General features: G+C 36.6%; 1 protein-coding gene across 7 annotated transcripts in view; it reads right to left on the reverse strand.

Moving 5' to 3' along the window:
* sptbn4a (spectrin, beta, non-erythrocytic 4a) overlaps positions 1 to 20,320 on the reverse strand; it is a 57,137-nt gene extending 36,817 nt beyond the window's left edge. The window contains exons 1-5 of one of the 7 annotated variants that reach the window (XM_049466543.1): positions 20,240 to 20,276; positions 18,726 to 18,749; positions 17,898 to 18,554; positions 17,361 to 17,504; positions 16,737 to 16,860 (exon numbers count right to left, since the gene is read on the reverse strand). In XM_049466543.1, the coding sequence (XP_049322500.1) occupies positions 16,737 to 16,859 (123 nt within the window). In that variant the 5' untranslated portion in view covers position 16,860; positions 17,361 to 17,504; positions 17,898 to 18,554; positions 18,726 to 18,749; positions 20,240 to 20,276. Of the gene's footprint in view, positions 1 to 16,736; positions 17,299 to 17,360; positions 17,505 to 17,893; positions 20,103 to 20,239 lie in introns of those variants that run through there. The other 6 variants (XM_049466535.1, XM_049466546.1, XM_049466548.1 and 3 more) reach the window with 6 other exon arrangements.
* Between the last annotated feature and the right edge of the window lie 3,953 nt (positions 20,321 to 24,273).

A 24,273-nucleotide genomic window follows, 5' to 3' on the forward strand; every position in this document is an offset into this window, starting at 1 on the left:
ATGACAGAGGTACGCTACGAGATTTTCTGGACAGAAACAAAGTGTATAATATGTATTAAGAATATTTTTTAAGAATATTTTAAGAATATTTTAAGAGTGTTTTAAGAATAAACATGCTACAAAAGGTCTACTACTATTAGAAAATAAGTCACAGATGATAACAGATAATAGATGTAAAAAGATAATATATTTTTACAACAGTGTACAATAGACATGAAGCAATTTCCAGTTTTTACACATTATCTTTTCAGTGTCACGCCCCACCAACTAGACAGAACTTCTCTGTCTAACAGACACCCACTGCACTGAATAATGTTGAGAGAAGAAGGGCTATCCTACCTACCCTACTCACCCAGAGATAGAGAGGCCAGTTAATCACTCTGGGATTCCCAGGCATGGATGGATGTGACATCACCAGGGATTGAACCTGCAATCTCCCAATGATACGGTCATAAAACTTCAGCAGCCCAGCTCACAAAAAACGTCCTCTTCACATCCTAAATGCTCTACTGTGGCTAAACTATTAAGTGCTCTAAATTTAATGCTAATTAGGTGCTAAGTTACACACAGGTAAGTTCATCTAACCTATTTATTACCTAAATTAATTACAAAGGATTTGCTGATCAAATCAAAAGATTAAGTTTGAATGCACTTAAGATAACAGGCAAGGCAAGTTTATTTATATAGCACCTTTCATACACAACGGTCATTCAAAGTGCTTTAAAAATGAGAAAATACAAAGAGAAGTCCAATTAAAAACATGTAAAAGAATAACAATAAAAATGGAAATAAAAAAATAAAACAAGAATAAAGCACTAATGATTCACACATGAAACAAAGAACTCAAATTAAAAACATATAAAAGAACTACAATGAATTGAAATAAAATAAGAATAAAGCATAAATAAAACATGATTCAAACTTGATAAAAAAATTAATAATTATATATATATATATATATATATATATATATATATTTAAAAATGAAACAAAAAAAAAACTAAATTAATTAGAATAAAAGTGCCGTTACAGAATAAGAGTGTGGGGAGCTGCAGTGTTTTAAACTGAGCTGAAGGCCTGCTCAAACATGAAGGTTTTCAGTCTGAATTTAAAAGTGTCTAAGCATAGGTCAGTTTCACCGACACTAATTAATCATAGTGTCTCTGGTGCAAAACACAGGACAGACAAGTGTTCCAAACACTCAGTTTATTAAATAAAGGGTCAGGCTTTAAAAAATAGTCAAGGACAGGCAGGGTCAATAAACAAATGGCAGAGAAATCCACAACAGTGCAAAAAGTGCAAGGCAAGGAATAGTCAAAAATACAAAAACAGGTAAAAAACAAAACAGCTAAAAAAAAAACAAAGTGCTAGGCAAAAGAGTAGTTGAGTAAGCAAAAAGGATCAGAAAACAGAAGATCAAACAACAAAGAAAACGTCAGATAGAAGAGCTATAGAATTTGATTCAGATTCAGCGAGGATTGAGTAAAAGCAGGGGCTATTTATACTAAATGAGTCTTGGTGAGTGTAATCTCAGTAGTATAGTGAGCTGGAACATGTTATCCGGCTTTTTTAGAAAGTTGAGCCCGGGTGCATTTTGGGGAATGTAGTCTTTTTAAAGCGAGGTAAACTCAGTGTCAGGCAGACAGACAGTGACAGAACTGACACCTAGTCATGGACTGTATTTTTATTACAATGGAAGAACTTCATTTAAAATTCTGTGTAGTTCAAGAGTATTAATCTCTATTTAAAAAACACCTCTATAGTTAGTACAGTTCAAATATGCAGGGTTAGAATAAATAATAAAATGTTAAAACCTACTGTTACTTAAATTTAATCTTTAAATTTTCCTTAACCAAAAACCTCAACTGAAGGTCATTTTTTAAGTAATGCTTTTATGAGTCCGCCAAAAACACTGACAGTATAATCTTGTGGATAAGCTTGTGTGAATACTGCTGTGCTCAGACAGCATACAGTCACACACATCAGTGCAGAAAATCGCAACATGCATGTATTACAGCTGACTGAGTTCTAAACCATTCTAAAACAGAAAAGCAGAAAAACGTACACTCAAGTGGAGGTAGTCTGAGGGAGTGACTAGACACTGATGTGAGTGAGGGGGAAAGACACACTAGAGTTTGGACTGTCTGCCCAAGCCTGGGCCCAACCTGCTGCCCAACCCAAAACTCAATAAAAAAGAAAAGAAAAGTAAGCACTGGCAGCGCAGTGTGCATCAGTTTATACTTGAAGTGCTGCGAAAGCCACAGCCAGTCCATGCAGCTTAAATGAAAAGGGCCGCACGTCGGTCAATCGTCAGGCTGGATATTTGTACTTAGTCGAAGTATGCTATAAAGTAGGGCTGTCAACATTAAAGCGTTAATGCATGCAATTAATTTGGAATCAGTAACACATTATAATTTTTTTAACACAAATTAATTACGCCACCAAGCTTGACCCCAACTATGCCCGCACGCTGCTGGTCAACCTGGCCCTCGTGGACCTGCTGAGCTGCGTCACGGACTGCCTGCTGCTGCTGCTGGTCATGCACAACTGGACTCCTGTATACACGTGGTGCAGGGGTGTGCACAAGTCCAAACTCCACACCTACGGCTCACTGGGTCGGTGGTGCGCATGCTTCAAATAAAAAAAAATCTTACAAACAAGCTGAAAACAAGGTTCCTTTATTTGTCGTTCACATTTTATTCAAACATACAAGCATATACGAATATACTAGTCTTCCATTTATTCTTTTATAAACGTTTAAATATTTCCTATAAAAACTTGTGTCTTAAAAAGAACAAGTACAATTATTCGATGTTATTCACAGATTATTGTTGTGATTAATCAGATTAATTTTTTTAATTGATCGACAACAAAAGTTAAAAGTCAACCTTACACAAATAAAGTGTGAATAAAATGAGTGGGATTTTCAGCTATTCATTTTTGACTTAGTACGTATTAATCATCTTAGGTGATCCGACAACTCTGTATTATTGAACTTAATTTAAAAACTTGGGTTAGAATCATGTAGATGGAGGCAGAGTAATATTACAGAATATTACAGTAGAGTAATATTACAGGATTTTACACAAAACTCAGAATATGCAGCATAACACAGCGCTGTCTGACTAGCGCTGCTCTTCTTGCTTCACTAGAGTTTATAGTACGGTACATAGACCAGCCTGAAAAGCCCCCGATAGAGACAATATTCTCTTGGTTGTAAGTCTATTTCAGCATTACTATGATTTTAAAGCTATTATTTTAAGGTAAAAATGTTACACAATGATTTTCATGTTTTCATTTATTGTTTGCATTGTTAGCGCACATGGTTAAACTAATACCTTATGTAAAAATATTCAACCTGTCTATTTTTGCAGTATTTGTTTAAAACAGCAATGTTTATCTTATTTAGATGTATAATATGATTAGTTATTTGTAATTGAAGGTATACTTAAAATAGAGAATTTACAAAACAATTGCATTCTGAAAATTAAGTTTGCTGAAATAGCATAAGGATGTTCTTGCAACATTATTAGAATGCCAAAAATAAAGTTCTAACAACTTTTAAAGCCAATCTGAGATTGCCATAAAACATCTTTACTTATATAAAATATATTTCTTAATTTCAAATCTATATAATATGGAAGTCGATATGAACAATATTAAAGCCACAACCAACAGTCTCACAATGTGTATCTGTACAAACAAACTTCTGGAAAATGAAATTGTCAATTCAAATAATGCATATTGTAATAAGCATCAGTCGGAAAGATGCTGTAAAAGTGTATATTGAAATGAGACATATGTGTTAATCGTATCACCATTACCATCACTATCAAGATCATGTATTTTTGTTGAATGGTTGTCAAGCCCTAGTTGTAAAACTTAGATTTAAGAGCTAGACACACCACCGCCTCTTATTTTCTATATAAAAGTTGCAAGTAGCCTAACCGAGAACAATGGCCTGGGATCTAAGGGTGTACTCACACTAGGCCCGTTTTGGTTGAATCGTGCCGGAGCACGGTTCGGCCCCCTCCCCACTCCCCCGCAGGCCTGCACTCACACTGCGCTAAACGATCCGTGCCCGAGCACGCTTTCGTCAACAGGTGACTTTTGTTTTGAAGAACAGTATGCGCGCGCAAAACAATGGAGTTCAGGATTGTACTGTTGTTTTTGTTTCTCTGGAGTCGTTTTGGGCGTGCAAATACGCAACTGAACCAGAGATTCATTGATTGTGCAACACAACGATTTACTGCTAATCGTGCTGCACGTGTAAGAAGGTTTTTACACAAGCAGCAGACGTCCAGGGAGAAATTTGCAGCTTTACTCGCGGACTACAATTCACGTTTATCAGTAAGGTAAGAGACGTACTTGCTATATACATAAATAGTGACCAAAGGAGCGAAACATAAAACTCAAGTAATAATAAAATGTGTTTGTTGTTTAGGACTTGTAGATAGTAGTCCTAATTTATTATGGGTAACACTAACCATTATGGTGCTCTTTAGAACCCTTTTCAAAAATATTATATGCAGAATTGTGTATAAAACGTCCTCCGTTTACAGTAGCGTCGCATCACTGACGTCATCTTGATCCGTGCCCGGGCACGGTTTGCGCTCACACTGCATCTGTACCGTGCCCGGGTCCAAGTGAACCGTGCTCGGGCCCACCTCTTCAAGCGGGCCCGGGCACGGTTCAGCGTACGGTTCGGTTCGGAGCGATCACACTAGCCAAACGAACCGTGCTTTGGGAGGTAACCGTGCCCGGGCACGGTTCGGATTGCCTAGTGTGAGTACACCCTAAAACACTAAAACAATGAAACTGGACCGTGTACAAACCTGTACTGACAGTTCCAGCATGCTGAAACACATAACAGCCACAACACAAACAGCAGAGACCTGCTAAAATCACAGTCCACTGCAGGATCCAGAGAGAAGTTCACACCCAAAGGCCCTGCGCTTGCAGTATAATACACACTCAGCCACTGCATTCTCGCCACCACCAAGCATTTAATCTGCTGAGCTGAAGTATAACAGATCCCTGCCTTTAACGCCTCATTCAGAGTGGAATAAACATTCCAGATTACAACAGCCAAAATCCATGCAATAAAAAGAAGAAGAAGATTTAACTCTTAGCTAGGCCAATTGTCCCACCTATTCAGGTGCTACTCAGCTGTTACCCCAACACAGGTTATGCCACAACACAAAAAGGCTGAAGACTAGCGCATGCCTTCTCCAACACATGTAAAGTCAGCCACCACCCTTTTTAAAACTGCTGCTGATGCAGCACCAACTCGGTTCTGATACATCAGCTCACAGATGCCTTGTGCTGATCGACATCACCCCTTGGAGTGATGTGGGGAGAGAGCGCCATCTACTCACCCAGAGAGAGCAAAGCCAATTGTGCTCTCTTAGCATGACCGGGATTTAAACCAGCCCATCTCCCGATCATAGTGGCAGCACTTTAGACAGCTGGACAACTCGGGAACCCATATATATTTTATTTTAAGATTACCTTGTAAGGTTTATGTGGTTTATACATAAAAAACAGCAATAGATCATATTTAGATGACCATTTTCCAACCTCCAACCCTTTTTCCCTTTGAATTAACCACACTGGATTTGTTATAGTGCAAGAAAGACTGATTGATGTGAATAAATAAGCTGTGTTACTCTGCAGTGTAAGTAGTTAAGGCTTAGCTGCTGTAGGCTGCTTAGACAGATGCTTAGGCCACTGCATTGTTTTTTTGACATAAAAAAACAACAAAAAGAAATGCTGTTAAAAGTCTATTCACTGAATAACATTTCTAGGCTTTGTACATTATCTGACTCTAACCTTGTACTAACACACAACTGTGGGTCTGCAGTTGTGTAAAGATCAGAAACCGACAGTTATTAATTATAAAAAGGCAGAGAAAGGCTTACGAGAAAGATTTAGCTCGTGGTTTAACAGTGTGGAATATGACTAAAATGTTTTAGTTTAGGGGAACTGTGGAAGTCAGTATGAAATCTGGAAAACCAACATACATAAATTCACAAAAAACACTTTCTTAGAGAGCTGCTGTTAAGATAATCTAACCAAACCTCCCATTTGGCCCCTAAGAACCTACATAAAACTACTTTAAGAAGGTGACGCATTGCTAATTACAAAAACAAAGTCTTATAGTCATAAGCATAAAAAACCTTAACTATCTCCTCCTTTTCACAAAAAAGCATGGACTCCACCAAATTTAAGGATTTAGTTTAAAAGAAGCTATTTTAAGAAAATATCTTGTAAGTGGAGGACAATGAGCTAATTCCAACACCATAGACTTTCAGCTGCTACAAAAGGGAGCATTACTAAGAACTGGTCCTTCAAATAACCCAGATTTTTGCACAGGCCACACTGATAAATGATACATTATACATTGGGGATGAAAAATTACTGTTATTTTGTCTGTTTTAATTGAAATCATAACAATTTGACAGACGTAATATATAAAAAAATTAACACTGAATAATCGTCTTTCTTGGTGCCCTTTGATCCAGTGCTACAGTTCCATTCACTATAAAATGATGGAGGCAAACTCCTACTGAACTACTTCTACTAATGTTTCAGGTCCTGCCATATTATTTAACAAGGTTAAGGTCAGGCCTTTGACTAAGTTTTTCAGTTTTTTCCCTGTTTTCTTATTTTTTAACCTCTGTCAGCTAGACTGGCTTAATGCTTTTATATCCAAAACTCTGAAATCCACAGACATCTGACACTGCTCTGTGAAAACAAATATAGCCTTACACTGTTTTGTCAAAAAGAAACAATCTGGACCATAAGCAGACATTTAGCGTAATTGATGCGACGAGCTCCTGAAGGCAAAACACACGTGCATCCATGCCAGAGAACAAACAAGACTGACATTTACAAACTGCTGCAATAAATATCAGTCTAATTACCACCTAGCATAGCTGTAACTAAGCTAACTGAGCTTTCTGCGACACAAAGCTCTAAACCTACAGGCTTCAAGCCCTTCCAGAGCTTTAAATCACCTTTAGCAAACTGTAAATTTACCCTGAAGGTCCATAGAAAATAGCAGGCAGAATGCTTTCGATGGGCAGCAGTTAGAGGTTTGGTTCATTAAAATCATGTCATGCAACAGTGCACATGCTAATTGCAGAGGTACTGCCATGTGGAGAAAACAATAAGACAGAAAATAAGGATGTCATTGAGTTTTATCTTGGAATAACAATTAGATATTAGATATGTTGAATAACTACATTAGCTTTGTGTCACTGTGAAGTGTTGCCCAGCCTCAGTCCTCAGAATTCCTGCAGAATTCAACCTAAATAATCCTATATAGTCATTACAAGAGCTTTGTTACATATTAATGCAATAAAGCTTTAAAGTATTCCTTTACATCACTAATTTCTGTGTTTCTCTGTCCGGTACTGAACCATAGTCCGGTTCATCTGCAGTAGGGGAGGGCGATATGGCCTTAAAATAATATCGCGATATTTTATGGTATTTTCGCAATAACGATACTCTTGGCGATATGACGAAACACTTTTAAAAAACTATTTCAAAAATACACTATAAACTGCAAGAAAATAAAAAATATATTTAACACTGCACTTCCCTAAGTGAGATACAAGAATTACAAGAAGAATTACAAAAAATACAAGAATTTTATCAGATTTGTAACAGAAGTCAATGATGTTATGATATTAATAATAATGCACTCCAAATACCTCCATATGTCCATAAATGATACTAGACAGATATAATCGGTCTCTAGTAGATATATAATAGGAAATGGGATGGGTGATATGGCACGATATTTTAAGGTAAAATATCGTTCACGATATTTAAAAATTTTGACGATATTATCGTATACAATACAATATGGCACACCCCTAATCTGCAGTGTAAAGTCCGTAGTCCACAGCCTTAAAACAAACCAGAATAAAAAAAGAACACGTGTTGTGCTAAAACCCGAATTCCCGTGGCACCTTGGATGCAAACACTTACGCTGATGACTTCAGAAAACACAGTAACTGTAGCTTAATCCTTATTTATAATCAGAAATAAAGATCTGAGGGTGATCTATTACACTTATTCTGCTGCATAGGGGTGTGACGGGACACTCATCTCACGAGAGAAGACACAATACTGGGTTCACAAAACGAGATTGAGATTTTACATTGCATATATATATTTTTATTTTAAAGTTAAAATATATGATTAAAAATATTTAATTTGACTGAAAACGCACAAAATGCAAAACTGACCATCTTGTAACAGAGGTTGATAGATTTTTACTCTGATTATGGATTATGTATGGTTTATCATAAGCAGTAAAATACAGAACAGTATGCAAGTACTGCAGCCGGTTTTACCATAAACACAACAACTTCTCTCCTGTATGATCTCACAAGTCCTGGAAATTACAGTCAGAATCCCCAAGTAAGGATTCTTTATATAAATGACAACCACCATGAGGGTTACATACAGACCAGGCAACCTATAACCAAATCTCTTGCGTTGTATCAGTGCATTTCTTGTCGCTCTGCAGTTTAAACAGTGAAGGCGGTAATGTTTGGGTGGGGACTTGGCAGACCACATGATTAACGGAACAACACGTTAAAGTCTACAGATAAAGAGAGGCAGGTATCTCTTCACACCCCTACTGCTACGTAATGCATGTGCCTGCGAAGGGGAATCGAGAGGTACAATTCAGCACACCTAGAAAAGCAACTCGCAGAACTGACTGCATTCTACAACCCAATCAACCAATACTCCTCCACTAGTCTAATACACTGCTTTTGGATAACTTTAATTTGTGAGTAGTCTCTTTTTTCCAGAGCTGTATATTGCCTAGCCATAGTTTATAGTTAGGTAATGGAAGTTTTGAAGTCTTTAACATTGTCTTAACAGTCAGCAGCAATTGGCTCCTGAAAGCAGCTATCAAGCAGGTACATTATTTAAATTCCTTCCTGCAGAATGGTGGGATTACTGTGGAATAGTTTGCCATATGGAATGATCACATTAGGGTAATGTAACACAATATGTAATGATCATATTACCTTTGTGTAACTCCATATGCAGTGGTCACAGCACATTCATGTAATTCTATATGAAATGGTCACATCACAGTCGTGTAATCCTATAAAGAAGGGTCAAAGCACAGTTGTATAATTCTATTCACAATGGTGACAGTGGGTTCATTTGATTCCACAGAATGGCCACTGTATTGTAATGTAGTTCCTAATAAAATGGTCACAGTATAGTTATATAATTCTATACAGAATAATCACAGTTCAGTCATGTCATTTTTATAAATGGTCACAGTATTGTAATGTAATTCTATTGAGAATGGTCTTTGTAGAGTTGTGTAAATCTGCACAGAATGATCACAGCATGGTTATATAATTGTATATAGAACAGTCACAGTTGTGTCTATAATTCTATAACAAATACTACCAGTACAGATATGTAATTTTATATAAAACATTCAAGAGTACAGTGATGTAATTATTTATGGAACTGTCACAGTACAGTCTGTAGAGTGTAATTCTCTACAGGATGCTCACAGCATGATTTTGTCATTCCAGGGCAGTATTATCATGTAATTCTATACAGATATATAATTACATATAGACAATGAAACATACATTGTCAATGTAATACATAGAACAATGAAATGGTTTAAAAACAAGGTTTACCTTTATTTTGGTTTCACTTAAATATCTCCTTTGGGGTTTAAGTGCAACCAGAAACAAGCCTGTATATGAGATGGCAGACCATACTATTAAAAACAGTAAGAAAATACTGTCACTTTTAGAACAAATTCTCCAACATAGATTGTTTCAAACTGGTAATTGGACCATAATTCAGTAAATCCGCACTGAGATCACCTTTTTTGGATGGACCCAAGTCGTACCAGAGGTCTTTTGGTCGGACCTCTTGTAATTTGGTCTGGACTGTAATTCGCATCCCCTTTCTTATTTAAAACTTAAAATTCTGAAAGTCTGGACTAAAAAAATCTAACATTAGAGCTAACTGATAGCTGATAATCATAAGATAACCATAGTTCCTAGAGCTGGAAGCAGAGATGGAATTTAGCCTCCACCTTTAACCAGTGCGTGAAGTAAAACACACACATACACACCCCAGTAAACACAAACACTCGGTAACATACAATGAGCACACATGCCCGGAGCAGTGGGCAGCACTCCTGTGGCACCTGAGGGAGCAGTAAGGGTTAGGAGCCTTGCTAACCCACAATCTTGTTATTGATGGCCCAGTGCTCCTTGTATTCATTACTGTTTGACACGGCATGGATTCAGACATAATGGAAAGATGGTGTTGAAATAAGGAGGAGGTATTAATGTTATGGCTGGTCAGTAAATACATATACTCGATTATACTCTTATATAGCCTCATTTACCCATACATACGCTTATATGCTCTAACACACGCCTATACAAACTGATACTTTCATATACACTCTAATACATATAATACACTATAATATACTCTTACACAGCTTAAAACGCCCTTACACACACTGTAATACACACTTAAACACACTCTGTTACACCCCTACACACATTCTAATATACCCTTACACACTCTAATGTTTTTTATACCCTTACACACATTAATACAATCTTATGTACTTTTATATACTATAAATAACTCTTACACAGCATAATATACTTTTATATTCTCTAATATGCACATTACCCAGTCTGATATATTAATACTCACGCTAATACATCCTTACATACTATAAACCACTTTTATTCACTCTAATAGGCTCTTACATAGCCTAATACACTGTTACATTCTAATAAACACCGACACACTAAGTATAATACATCCTCAAAAACATAATATACTCTTACAACATTTAATATACTCTACTACAGTCTATCCATATCTGCCCACTCTAATATACTTTTACACTTTAATATACTCTATACAATCTGATATACTATTATACACACTAATATAAGCTTACACATATATATCACTGTTATACACTCTAATACACTCTTACACAGCCTAACACACCTGTACACACACTATCACTCTCTCACACACAGATTAATACACCCTTATACACACTCATATGCTCTTACACCATCAAATATACTCTTACACACTGTAGAATATTTCTACTCACTGTAATATACTCTTACACTTTAACATGCTCTATACAACCTGATATACTATTATGCACACTAATATAACCTTATACACTAAAAATAACTGTTATACATACTCTAACATACTCTCACACACAGTCTAATACACCCTTAAGCACACTACTATGCTCTAGGCATTCTGATATATATCTTAGTATTATAAACACCAAGATAACCAAATACACTATAAATTACTTTTTTTATATTTTATACTCTAGTATATACTCTAACATATCTATTACTGAGATTCTGGTTCAGAAAAAGGTGGTCATCGCCATGCTGTGTTGGTCAGAACATGACAGGGCACATTTTTACTACTACTCTCTTATACACACTGTAATACATACTTATACACCCTAATATTCTCCTAACCAATCTAATAAACTCATACACACGCAATATTCTTCCATACACTACTATGTCATATACACTTCGATATATTTGTATTAGTGGCGTGCCATATTGTATCGCCAACATTTTTTAATATGGTGAATGATATTTTACCCTGAAATATCGTGTCATATCACCCACCCCTATTTATCACATCAGGGTATTACTTTTTTGATGTTTTTAGCAAAAGAAAAATTCACACTGTTCTCATTTCCAATTATATATCTACTGGAGACAGATTATATCTGTCCAGTATCATTTATTTTACTTTAATCCTGAATATATGGAGATATTTGGAGTACATTATTAATATCATGATATTCTGGATCATTGACTTCTGTTACAAATCTGATAAAATTCTTGTATCTTTTAATATCTCAGGTAGGGGTGTGCCATATCATATTGTACGCAATAATTAAACTTCATTTTCATTATGTTGCAGTAGTGTATTCTTGATTTATTTTTTTAATTCAGTGTTTTGTCATATCGCCAAAAGTATCGTTATCGGCAAAATACCATGAAATATCGTGATATTATTTTAGGGCCATATCGTCCACCCCTAATTTGTATAGACTCTAATACAGCCTTATGTAGTATAAATCACTTTAATAGACTCTTTTTAATATACTCTTACACAGCTTAACACACCCTCACACACAGTCTAATACACTGAGCACACTCTGCTGTATATAAATGAATATATTGTTGTATGAACACAAATATTACTAATATATACTAATAAATGCACTATTATACGCTCATATGTACTACTGTATATTCTAATTCACCCTAACACACTCTAAAATACCATTAGATAGGCTAATATACTTACACGAATTGATACACTCCTACACATTTTAATACACCCTTTCACATTCTAATTTACCCTTACACATACAATATCACACAGTAATATTCCTTAAACGGTCTGATTGTCTGATAATGTTAATACACACTAATACATTCTTATAAGCCACTGTTAAACACTTAAATGTATGTTGTGGTGTGGTAGTGTGGACTTATATGGAAATGGATATGGAAAGAAAGTTCCAGTGATTTTAAATTGTGCAAAAACAGCCAAGAAACCATTTAAATTCACAAAGTTAAAATTTATTTAAAAAATGTTTCTGACTCCTATTGATCTCCCCAGTCAGCCTCTGGCTGTACCAAATACAGTAAGGCTAAAACAGCCTAAGACTATGAGCAGCAAGGCCAGATAGTCAATGCACACGCAGCTGCTTTCAAAGCAAGCTGAGAGAGAAACGCCCCTCTCACCCTTTCAACACAGTCCTTTTACACCTCCTTTTAGACTCCTCCCCTAATTAACTTGGACCATTCCATTGATGAGGTTCACACAGCAGATCTTCCTTCACCCATTACACTTAACAAAACTACAAACAATAATTATATGCACAATGCTCTAAGATATAAGATATATATGTATATACATGGCCATGAGAGACAGTTTTCCTGATAAGTATGTCTTATGTTGTCCATACACTACACAACTTTGAAAAGACTCTGAAAAGACTTTTATCAGACTAAAGTCTGACACCCTAATACATTCTAATACATCCTTATGAATGCTAACATGCATTATATAGCATTAAACACCCATTAACTCTTTAACACCCATATAGTCTTATATTAAGAATATTAATGAATCTTATTAATGAATTATGAATCTTATAAATGATGTGTAACATATGTGTAATGGATATATATGTTCTGTATACATGTCGAGTGCTCGGCTGTATCAGAGCAGAATGGAGAACGGCCACTCCTCTGTAAGAGAGCGTCGAAGTGTGAAGAACAGAAAACGTCAGGCTTTTTCCTCTCTCATGCTTCTCCAACCACTCCCTCATCTTTCTCTCACCTCCTCACCCTTCTTCTTCTTCTTCTCCTTTTATCTCATTTTAATTCCACATTCACTTATTCACTCTTTTTTCATCTCCTCTAAAATCTATGGCTTTCTACATGTTTCTTCTTCCTGCTCCATTTGTGTTTTTACACAAAATATATCCTTCAAGAATAACTGAGGACTGAGTACTCCCAATCAACCTGCTTCTGCTCAATTTACCAGTTTAGAATGAACTACAATGCTATTCCATAATGTATAATATACTTTTGTACTACTACACTGTGTTTTAGTTTAGCATATGAAGAATGGCATTGTAATCTAGCATGCTACCTGGAAACTATCCCACATTTAGTACAGTGATTTTGATAAAAAAATAGCTGCACCCATATTAATATACTCTCTATTTGTTGTAATAAAGCATTTTTAAACAGCGACGATATCAACAATATGCCTAGAAAAGCATACTGTGTATTATGATTTTGGCTGAACAATATAGACACAGTTTATTGTATATATTTCTTAATTTTGGTTGATACAATCTACTGTGCCAGGGTACCGAAGCCTATGGTGTTCTGCCCTTTGTGCTCAGTTTGAATGCAATGAACTAATAGCACTGCCCTGTAATGAACATCAGTCAGTGATACAGATACAGTAAATCATGTATATTTCATAGAAAGAAAACTAATAAGATTTTATAGGAGACAGTCTCACATGGGTTTTTACTAGATCCAAGGCTGTTCAAATACGTCTTCATTTAAGATGCAAAAATGAACTGAATTTAGATATTAGGCCATATGTTGATCAAATCTTTATTTAGCAAAGACCAAATTAAATAATAAAAAAATAAACATCTGAATTAATTGTACTATTCGTGTGCAAGAAATAACCCACCATCTCATGTTTTATTATAAGCATGTGATCCTTAGTGCATTAGCACAGAAGCGTGGAGTAGTTAGCTGCCACGCTTATAGTTGATGACAGATCACTAATACAGCACTAATTAGAGAGAGTAAGTTGTGATGTTTGCTATGTTGTTTGCCTTGTTGTTTACTGTGGTCACCATTATATAAAAAAAATCTATTGCAATATAAAGTTCTGGAAAAAAATACCACATACATTTTTTTAACAAATTGAAAACCTCTGGAATATAAACAAGAGGAAGTTGGATGATAACAACCATCAAACCAAGCTGAACTGCTTGAATCTATGCATGAAGAGTGGCATACAGTTATCCAAAAGCAGTGTGTAAGACTGGTGGAGGAAAACATGTCAAGATACATGAAAACTGTAATTAAAAACCAGGGTTATTACACCAAATATTGATTTCTGAACTTTATGAATATGAACTTGTTTTCTTTGCATTATTTACGGTCTGAAAGCTCTGCATCTTCTTTGTTATTTCAGCCATTTCTCATTTTCTGCAAATAAATGCTCTAAATGACAATATTTTTATGTGAAATTCGGGAGAAATGTTGTCCGTAGTTTATTGTATAAAACAATAATGTTAATTTTACTCAAACATATACCAATAAATAGCTAAATCAAAGAAACTGATTCAGATTTTTTTATAGCTGTATATTGAATTAAATTATTGTCCAGTCCTAATTACGACATGATAATATATTGTCATATTGCACACCCCAAATTAGATGCACTGCTATGGAAATGTAAAATATAACTAATTAAGCAGCTCTTATAGAGCAATATACAAAAATACTTGAGGGTAACATTTGTCTCAATATGTATTCGCTGTCTAGGCTAGACTAGCTTCTTGTCACCTTGAATTCCATGCTCTTTTTAATCAGATCTTATCTAATCACGCTGAGGATGCATTTTAATGACAAATGTTATCAGAATCTGGTCCAAGTATATGTCCAGATATTACCCAGATACAAAACACATGTTAATGGCATGTGTATCTAAGAAATTATGAATAAATCTGCCACAACTACAAACACATGAATATTACTAAATAAAATACACTTATAGTTCTGATCCAGACACCATAAAACACATATAAAACACACTACACTTCATTTCATTACTGCAGCATACAAGCCAATCATACAAAGCTGCTGAAAAATAATCAGATCCTAGTCCTGTTTAACTGTTCTCTTCTTAACAGACCCTCTCTACCTGTCCTCTACCTGTCCTCTACACATCCACCTCCTACAGCTTCACCTGGCCTGCACTCGTCATCCTCCATCATTCCACCCTTTCCCCTTCTCCCTACCTCTACCCCTTCCCTGGATTTGTCCTCTCTTCTCTCTCACCTCAACTACTTTCACAACCTTTTCTCATATGCTCTCTTTCCTCTCATTTTTAACCTGCTCTTCTATTTTACTTTTTATCATCTCTTTTCTTCCATGTATCTCTATTACTGCCCACTCTTTGTTTCCCCTTTCATCTCATTGTCCAATCTTTCTTACTTCTTCACATCTGTCCTCTCCTCTCTCCTCCTTTTTCTCTTCCTCTTCTCATTGATCTCTTTTGTCCCTTCCTTCATTCTACCCATTTTAACTCCTTTTCCATGTTTTCCTTTTTCTTTTCTCTTCTCTCATCCTCTGCTTTCCACTTCTCCTGTGGAGACACAGGAATAGTGTTTCCCCTTTCCTTCTAATCTTCTCACCTTTTCTCATTCAAATGTTCTGTTACTTCTTGCATTTCATCCATTCATTTCTCTCATTTTCCCCCTCTGCACTTCCATCCCCTCTTCCTCTTTGCTTCCTCTCATCTCCTCTATCTTCCTCTAATTTCCACAAGTCTCCTGTCTTTTATTTTCTTCCTTTTTTCCATTCACATATTCCACTCATCTCTAAATTTAATCTTTCCTGACCCTCCTTTTCTCATCTCCTCTCATTTCTTCTGCACTGCCCCACACTCTCTCCATTCTTTTTACTCCTCTATTCTCATTATCTCTTGGCTCCTGTCATTGCTCATTTTCTTATATTGTATCTATTTCTGTCTGTTTTCCTTCTGTCTTTCGCCCTCTTTTCATCTCCACTTCCTTTTTCAGATTGACGTCCCTCATTCTCATTTTTTCTCCTTCATTGTCCCACCATTTCATCTACAATTTACCCTTTTTCTCCATCTCTCTTCTTTTGTTTCTCTTTCAATCTTCTTCTCTGCCTTAGTGTTTCTCTTTCTCCCCGTATCTATCACTCCATCACTCTTCTCTCCCTGTCTCTCTTGTTCTCGTTCTCTCTTGCCTTCCATCTGTCACTCTCTCTCTCCATATCTCTTTCTCTTTCAGTTTCTTTCTCTTTTTCTCTCTCTTTTACACACACACTCTCTCTGTGACTCACCTGTTCGATCTTGGCGAGCCATTCCTTGTTGTGAGCGAGTTCGGCCATGAAGGCCTGGTGCTTCATCCATTTCCTGTGCAGCTTCTGAGCCTCGTCACGGCCTGCATCGCGAGGCATGAGCATCCTGACACACACACACACACACACACACACAGGGCAGTCAGCAAGCAGGTACCGCAAGCACATACATTCACACACACACTGTCATAGAAAAGACCGACTGAGCCTTCATCAATTCATGTAGTTAATAGCACACACACACACACGTACACACACACAGTGCAGCAATCCAGGGCTAGGCCTCACATGACCGGACCACTCCAGCATCCCAACACGAGGAAAACCGTCAACACACGCAAACACACACTTACACACACACACTCACTCACTCACATGTACAATGCAGCAAATCACAGCTAGGTCCTTATAAAATTATCCTTGAATGAAAATGTAAAAAGCCATTCACACACGTACACACAAACATACACACACACACACATATATACCTACAAGGACCTACATGCACTCACATTTATACATACATATATAAATATATATATAGACACATACACACACACACGCTTTCGCTCTCTCTCAAAAGGCTGTAGCTAAAGCATGCAGCACCTTGGCAGTATCAGCAGCAGCAGTGGCGGTGGTGTGTGTGCGTGTGCGTGTGTGTCTCAGAGACTCCGCTGGGTCCTCATGCCCTCCAGGTTACAGTCCAATGCTGCAGTATCCGAAAAAACAAGCAGCACACACACGCAGGCGCTGGAACGTGAGAGAAATCCACAGCCGGAGAAAAGTCAGCAGTATATTCCCATATCAGCAGAATTCCAACACAGACAATAACCAGTGTGCGTAGTGTGTGTATGTGTGTGTGATGTGTGTGGGTGGGTGGGTGTGTGTGGGGGTCAGGAAGCTCTGGTGCGTCCGTTCGCTACGCTGTCCCACTGTCGAGTCAGTGGTGTGTGTTTGGTGGGGGTGGGGGGTAGGAGGGAGGAGCCAATTGTGTGTGATGGGGGGGATTAGGTTATACAGTCTAAAGATACAAATACACCTTCAATGAAAAAACAAACACACACACAGGGTTATTAATGATATGGTTTTGAGAAGTCCAACGTGGGCAAACGCACACACACAAGCACATACACACTCACGCACACAGGGGTTGACGTTAGCGCACCATGCTGCAGTGGCTTCTGTTCTGTTCAGGACTCGATACTGCAGTGAGAGAGAGAGAGAGGGAGAGAGAGAGAGAGAAGGAGGGAGAGGGAGGGGGAGAGAGAAAAAGGGAGAGAGGAAGGAAGGGGGAGGAGGAGAAGGTGAGAGAGATAGGGGTTCCACCTATATTCCCAGAAAATAAAAAACGCCCAAAAAAAGAGATAGAGAGAGAGAGCGAGAGAGAGAGAAAGAGAGAGAGAGTGAATAAGAGACTGAGAATAAGAGCGAAAGACAGAGTCAGAGACAGGGAGAAGGTGGTAGAACAAGGTGGTATATATTATAGGGTGAGAAAAATGAGAAACATTGTGTATGTGTATGGTTGTGTTTTTTTGTGTGTCGGTGTGTATGTGTTTTGTAGTTTGGTTTGGGGAGGAAAGATAAAGCATAGGTGAAATCACTGTATGTTGGGACTAAAGTGGACATGAGTGTAAAGGTCAGAGAAAATGGCTCTAGTGATTAAGTGTGTGTTTGTGTGTGTGTGTGTGTGTGTGTGTGTGTAGAGGGTCATTTCCTCCCAGCTGAGCGTGGGTGAAGAGTCCACGTGGCTCTATGGTGCAGCTGCTCCGGTTTAAAGGGACAGTATGAGCTGGACCAGGGCTGAGGACATCAACGGAAAAAACAAAATCAATATTTTCACAAGAAAGCGTCCCCCATGCTGAGTGGACAGCGACAGTGCTGAATTTAAACGTCTGTCATTTTAAGAACAAATTTCAAGATACCTCAGAGACAATGTTCAATAAACATTTACAGTGTTGAATAAAGACCTACCTAGTGTAAAAACATCACCTGCACCTTTTAAATAAACACATAAAGAATTAAGAAATTAACTGCCTCCTCAAATAAACACATACAGGTTTGAGTAATCCCCTGCACTTTCAAATAAACATCAACAGCATTAGATATTCACCTGCACTTTCAAATAACCACATACAAGTTTAAATAATCACCTGCACTTTTAGTTAAACCTCTGTAAACACCTGCAGCAATTATGTAAATCATGCTGGCTGTATTATGTACAGTGTGATACCTAGAAGTGAGAGGAAGTGAAGTCTTTTTTTTCTGGGTCAGAATCAATTAAATGAGCTTATTGTGTCTGCAGCATAGCTGTTTAAATTTCACACAACATACAACACTGGGCCCTATTTTAGCAATCTATAGGGGAGCCGTCAATGTTTAATATCACTCATTGGTGCAGATATATTTTTGAGCGTCTTTGCTATTTTAGAACAGTCCAGTCACAAGGTGTGAAAATAGACTATTGGTGGGTGTAAGATAGCAATGAGCATTGCAATGCACTCTGTGCAGGGTGTAATATAGAGCCCACCGTGTAACAACACATAATTTAATCTAAATGTACTCTATAACATTATTATGACATTATTACAAATATAGAATGTTAATGTGTACTTTACAGAACTTTTTGTACATTTTGTTCAGTTTTGCCATGTCTGAAGTGCTGCCTGATAAACAACCCTGTTGTTGTAAAATATCACAATAATTAAACAATAAAACAGAAAAGGTCCCCAACTCAACAAATGCCAAGTTTCCCTAAAATTGTTCAACCTCTACCTATACATACATGTATATAAATCCGGGAAATGAATCTCCATATTTCTCTCTCTCTGTCTGCCCTTTTCTGTCTCTGAATCTCTATATTTCTCTCTCTCTGTCTGCCTTTTTCTCTCTTTTTTCTATTTCTGAATCACTATATTTCTCTTTCTCGCTGTCTCTGCCTTTTTCTCTCAGAATATCTAATATTTCTCTCTCTCGCTGTCGTTTCTGCTTTTTTCTCTGTCTTTTTCTCTCTGAATCTCTATATATCTCTCTCTGTCTGCCTCTTTCTCTCATTGTATCTCTCTTTTTTAAATATGTATTAAACTGTTAGTTTAAGAATCGATTTAATAAAAGAAAATGTAAAGTCGAAGTCTATCTCTTTCTTTCTCTCTGTCACTCCCTCTATTTATCTCTGTGACACACAATACCAAACATTTATCCAAAAAACAACGTATAAAAACTACGATAAACTCTGTTATCCATACTTACAGCGCTGCATTGGGCAATACGAAGCTAGTTAACATAGCTACTTAGCTACCTAGGTTAGCTTAGCTAAAGCTAGGTTTACCTTAACCAATCTAACGCTAGTTTTACTAACGCTACACATTAAAATATCAAAAAGCTCGTTACAACTAAAACACAGTTTATCCCAACAGAGAGCAACACAGTTCTTACTCGGTTCGTATTTTAGTTTTAGCTAGTTTATGTTTTAAATCTGAACTGTTTACCTCGGTGGTGAATTTGTCCTCATAGCGACGCTCTGAGCTCGAGCCTTAACCGCCTAAAACTAGACAGGCTTTATTTTTACTGTGACGACAAAAAAATCGGCGTATTTTTTACCACCTGTTAATACTGAGGCGTTTAATATTGTATAAAAAGATAAAATATTATACAAATTAATTTACTACAATATTAGAAACATTTTACCTTCATAACAAACCTTTATTCACAATTTTTACTGAAAACTGTATTTTTGTTAGCAAGTAGAAAGGCTGCAAAAAAAAAACTGCCCCCTCATCTACTTTAGCTATTTTTTAACCTTTATTTCTTTTTTAAGTTTATGTTCTTACTGAACTGACACAGTATGTAAATAAATTATTTATTACTATTATTTTTAATAGTAAGTAAATAAAAAATTTTATTAAGCAAATGTTCAATATAGGGCCTCTTTTGCCATACAACACCCTCCCTCTGTGTCCGTCCGCATTGAATGTAATTAAAATATTCTCAAACTAATGATAAAACAGATTTATTGTCAACAGACAGCTCATTTGAGCGCCAATATATTGTGCTAAAAAATAACTTTATATTTATATTTTATATTTTTGTAAAATATTTGTAAATAATACAAATAATACAAACAAAATAGTATTTCACACGTAAATAAAGGTAAAGGTTTATTTTTGTAAAGGGAGATTTTTGCCCACCTTTGCACATCTGTTCCAAATTTTATAAACAAAAACTGGTTAACTCGTTTACTGTAAATGCAGTGGCTTGTCTGCTGATGTTACTTTCAAATAGTTAAATTACTATGCCACACTATGAGTTTGCTACCTGAGTGAATCTTGTAAAAAAAAAGAAAAAGAAAATCTGCAATCTGTGTATGTTGCAAATTCAAAAGAGAAAAAATATAGCCAATATATATTTTTTAATATACTTGTTCACTTATTCTTTGCAGTTTTTTTAAAAGTACTTCAGTTTGGATTTTGCCAGAGACCTCCACAGTACCTTTCACTGTAGGTTCTTGGCTTTGCCTAGACGTATAATAACTACCTAACCCTAACTCACTAGCTCACTTTTAAATAAATTTGTATATGTACGTATACAATTATGTGTATAAAATATATGTAAGACTGTGTGACCACATATGGATTGGCACTCTGTCATGGGTAAATGCTGTAGTGCCTGATGCAGTCCTCCAGGTGGACGGTCGTTTCCGGTTAATAGTATGCTGTGTGCTATTGGCTGCCGCTTCTCACCGGTGTGTGGTTGAGTGTAAAATGGGTAAATTGTAAAGCGTCCCTGGGTTTCTAGAAACCCATGTTTAATAAACATGTAGTGCTTAAACTTCTAATCTGATATAGATTATGAAGAAAGGTGTGACACGTGTCTCTGTGGCGCAGAATTAAATATCATGCTGGGTTTTCTTATTTTTTTTACCAGCAGAGGGAGCTATTGTGTTTCATACAGTCATAGACTGTGGACAGCGCAGCGGTGCTGAAACAACAGAGCCGGATTATGGAGGGCCTGCCTACCTCCTCTCTTCACCATTATACCAGAAAATTACTGCTAACCGCTAGAGGGAGCCCGCGAGGGAGTGCAAAATGAATGGGGTGAATGAAGCTAAACAGCTAAAACCGCGAATTAAAAATACGAACTAATTACATGACCAGGTTATTCCTTTATTTTTAGAAAACAGAATAAAGTATTTTGCTTAATCACTAAAAAAAACGTAATTTTTCTACCATTAAACAGGTTTTAAAGCATTAAAGACACCAGCTGATACTGGAATTACAGTCAGAACACCTTTAAAAGTGTTTAACCGCAGTTTAAAAGCTTTAGAAATATGTCCTCTGTACACAAACGTTTGCTGTTGTTCTGTGTTGATGAACAGAGGAGAGTTTTAGTATAAAAATATTAAACATTAATAAACAGTGAATAAGAAAATAAATAAATAAGCAAGCTATTGAAAGTGGGCACTAACCCACAGCAAACCTTTTCAAGGAATTTGTCCATTTAAAAAACAAATTCTTTTGTCAGAAATACACTACCTGCTTCACTTGTAGATGCTGAGCTTGAAGTCACAAACTAATGAGCAGAATTTACTGGTAGAGAGCAGAATTCATTATTACATAAATTACAGCAGTTTGTCCAGGTCTTACAGCAGCAAAGCAGCTCCAGAACATCACACTACCACCACCATGCTTGACTTTCAGTATGTAACGGGACACACGCCTTCCAAAAAGTTCCACTTTGGTATCAATCACTTTTTCACATAGGGGTAGAGTGGTTTGCATTGTTTTTTTTAATCTTATTAAATAAATTTATCATTTAAAAGTGCTTTTTATATTTACTCAGGTTGTCTTCAAAATATATTAAATTTGGTTTTATAATCTGAAAAAAAAAATAAGTATGACAATTTGTAAGAAATCTGTAAGGGGCAAATACTTTTTCACTGCGCTGTATATGATAAATAGTCAAAATAATTAAACATCTTAAGCATTTTATTTTGAGGGCCAAAGGGTATAATATTCTGATAATTACACTGTTATAACATTTCTAATTATTTTATTGCACATACTGTGAGCTTACCCACTGTTATTCACCCACAACAAAAACTGTGTCACAGTTCTATTAGGTACAGACTGCACTGCATACATCTACATGTTAAAAGCTCTGTAGTGCAGTGTGTGGCCCTCACGCTTCATTTGCAGCGTAAATTGAGGTAGAGGAAGGATGAAGATGAAGATGAAGATCATTCTGGCGTAAAGGCGAGCGGAACATGCTAACAAGCCATGGAAAGTAAATCATTTAGTAGCGTGGAGCTCAGATGTCAATGTGAGTTTGAGTGGATTCTCACATTTCGTGAAATCACATGTACGCTAGTGCATGTATGTGTGTGTGTGTGTGTGTGTGTGTGTGTGTGAGCAAGAGAGAGAGAGAAGTATATAGTGGTCCACACAGATTAAATCAAAATGAGCATTAATGAAACCGAGGCTAGTGGACATTGTATGATCACAACAGGCATTAGTGGGACAGTGAATACATCCTGGTGTTCTGATGAGTTGTGCTACCTTGTCAAGTGTGCCACCGCAGTGTATTTTTATAGTGGTCTAAATAAAACAGCAGTTAGGATTTTTTAAAACTCTTAAAACATCACATTACATTTCATTGAAAAAAAAAAATGCCCCAAATAGAAGATTAGGATATAGTGCAAATCACTGTGTCGGGGTAAAGATAAGGGAACAGATGTGATAAGAGGTCATTTTTAAACACTTTTGTAACACTGAATCAAATATTCTAAAAGTAATGTGATATGATTGACATTTAAACCAAGTCTGAAATAAATCAGAATTAAAACCAAACAAACAAAAAAACAACAACAACTAACTTTTAGGGCTTAAAACCCAGCATTTGCATTATAAAGAGGACTTTTAAGTTGAGTTTACCAAATGCAGTAAAGAGAGAAATCCCTTTGTCTTACATTTTACTTCCATTCTAAGTGTGACAAAGAGGTGTGACAAAGATGGCAAACTGATTGGTTAGTAAAAATATCAGTCAGCATTTGTGTGTGTGTGGTGGGGGTGAGGGTTACATCTTGATTGGTCAACATTTTGCAAACATATATAAGTTTACCAGCAAGACTTTTTAAAACTTTTATTTTTCTTACTGTTTAATATTTACCCCCCATCTCTCTCTGTCTTTTCTTTTTACTTACTCTCATTTCTCACTTTTTCCTCGTCTCTCTCTCTCTTTCTCTTTTTCTTTCTCTTGTTTTTTTATCACTCCCCTCCAATTCCCCCCCATCTTGTGGTCTCTCCTGGTGAAAGTAAACCTCGGGAGAGCTGGTCGTGTGCACTGATGATGAGGATGAGCTAATGTGGCAGTACCCTCACTGCATACAGCCCTCCAGGCACACACACACACACACACACACACACACAAGAGCACATGGCCAATTGTCTTTTTTGCATTTACACATTTTCTTCCTCCTTCCTCTCTCTCTCTCCTGAATTTAGTCACTGCCTCTTTCTCAGTTTCT

The sequence above is a fragment of the Astyanax mexicanus genome, chromosome 1 (genome assembly GCF_023375975.1).
Source record: "Astyanax mexicanus isolate ESR-SI-001 chromosome 1, AstMex3_surface, whole genome shotgun sequence".
Taxonomy (NCBI): domain Eukaryota; kingdom Metazoa; phylum Chordata; class Actinopteri; order Characiformes; family Acestrorhamphidae; genus Astyanax; species Astyanax mexicanus.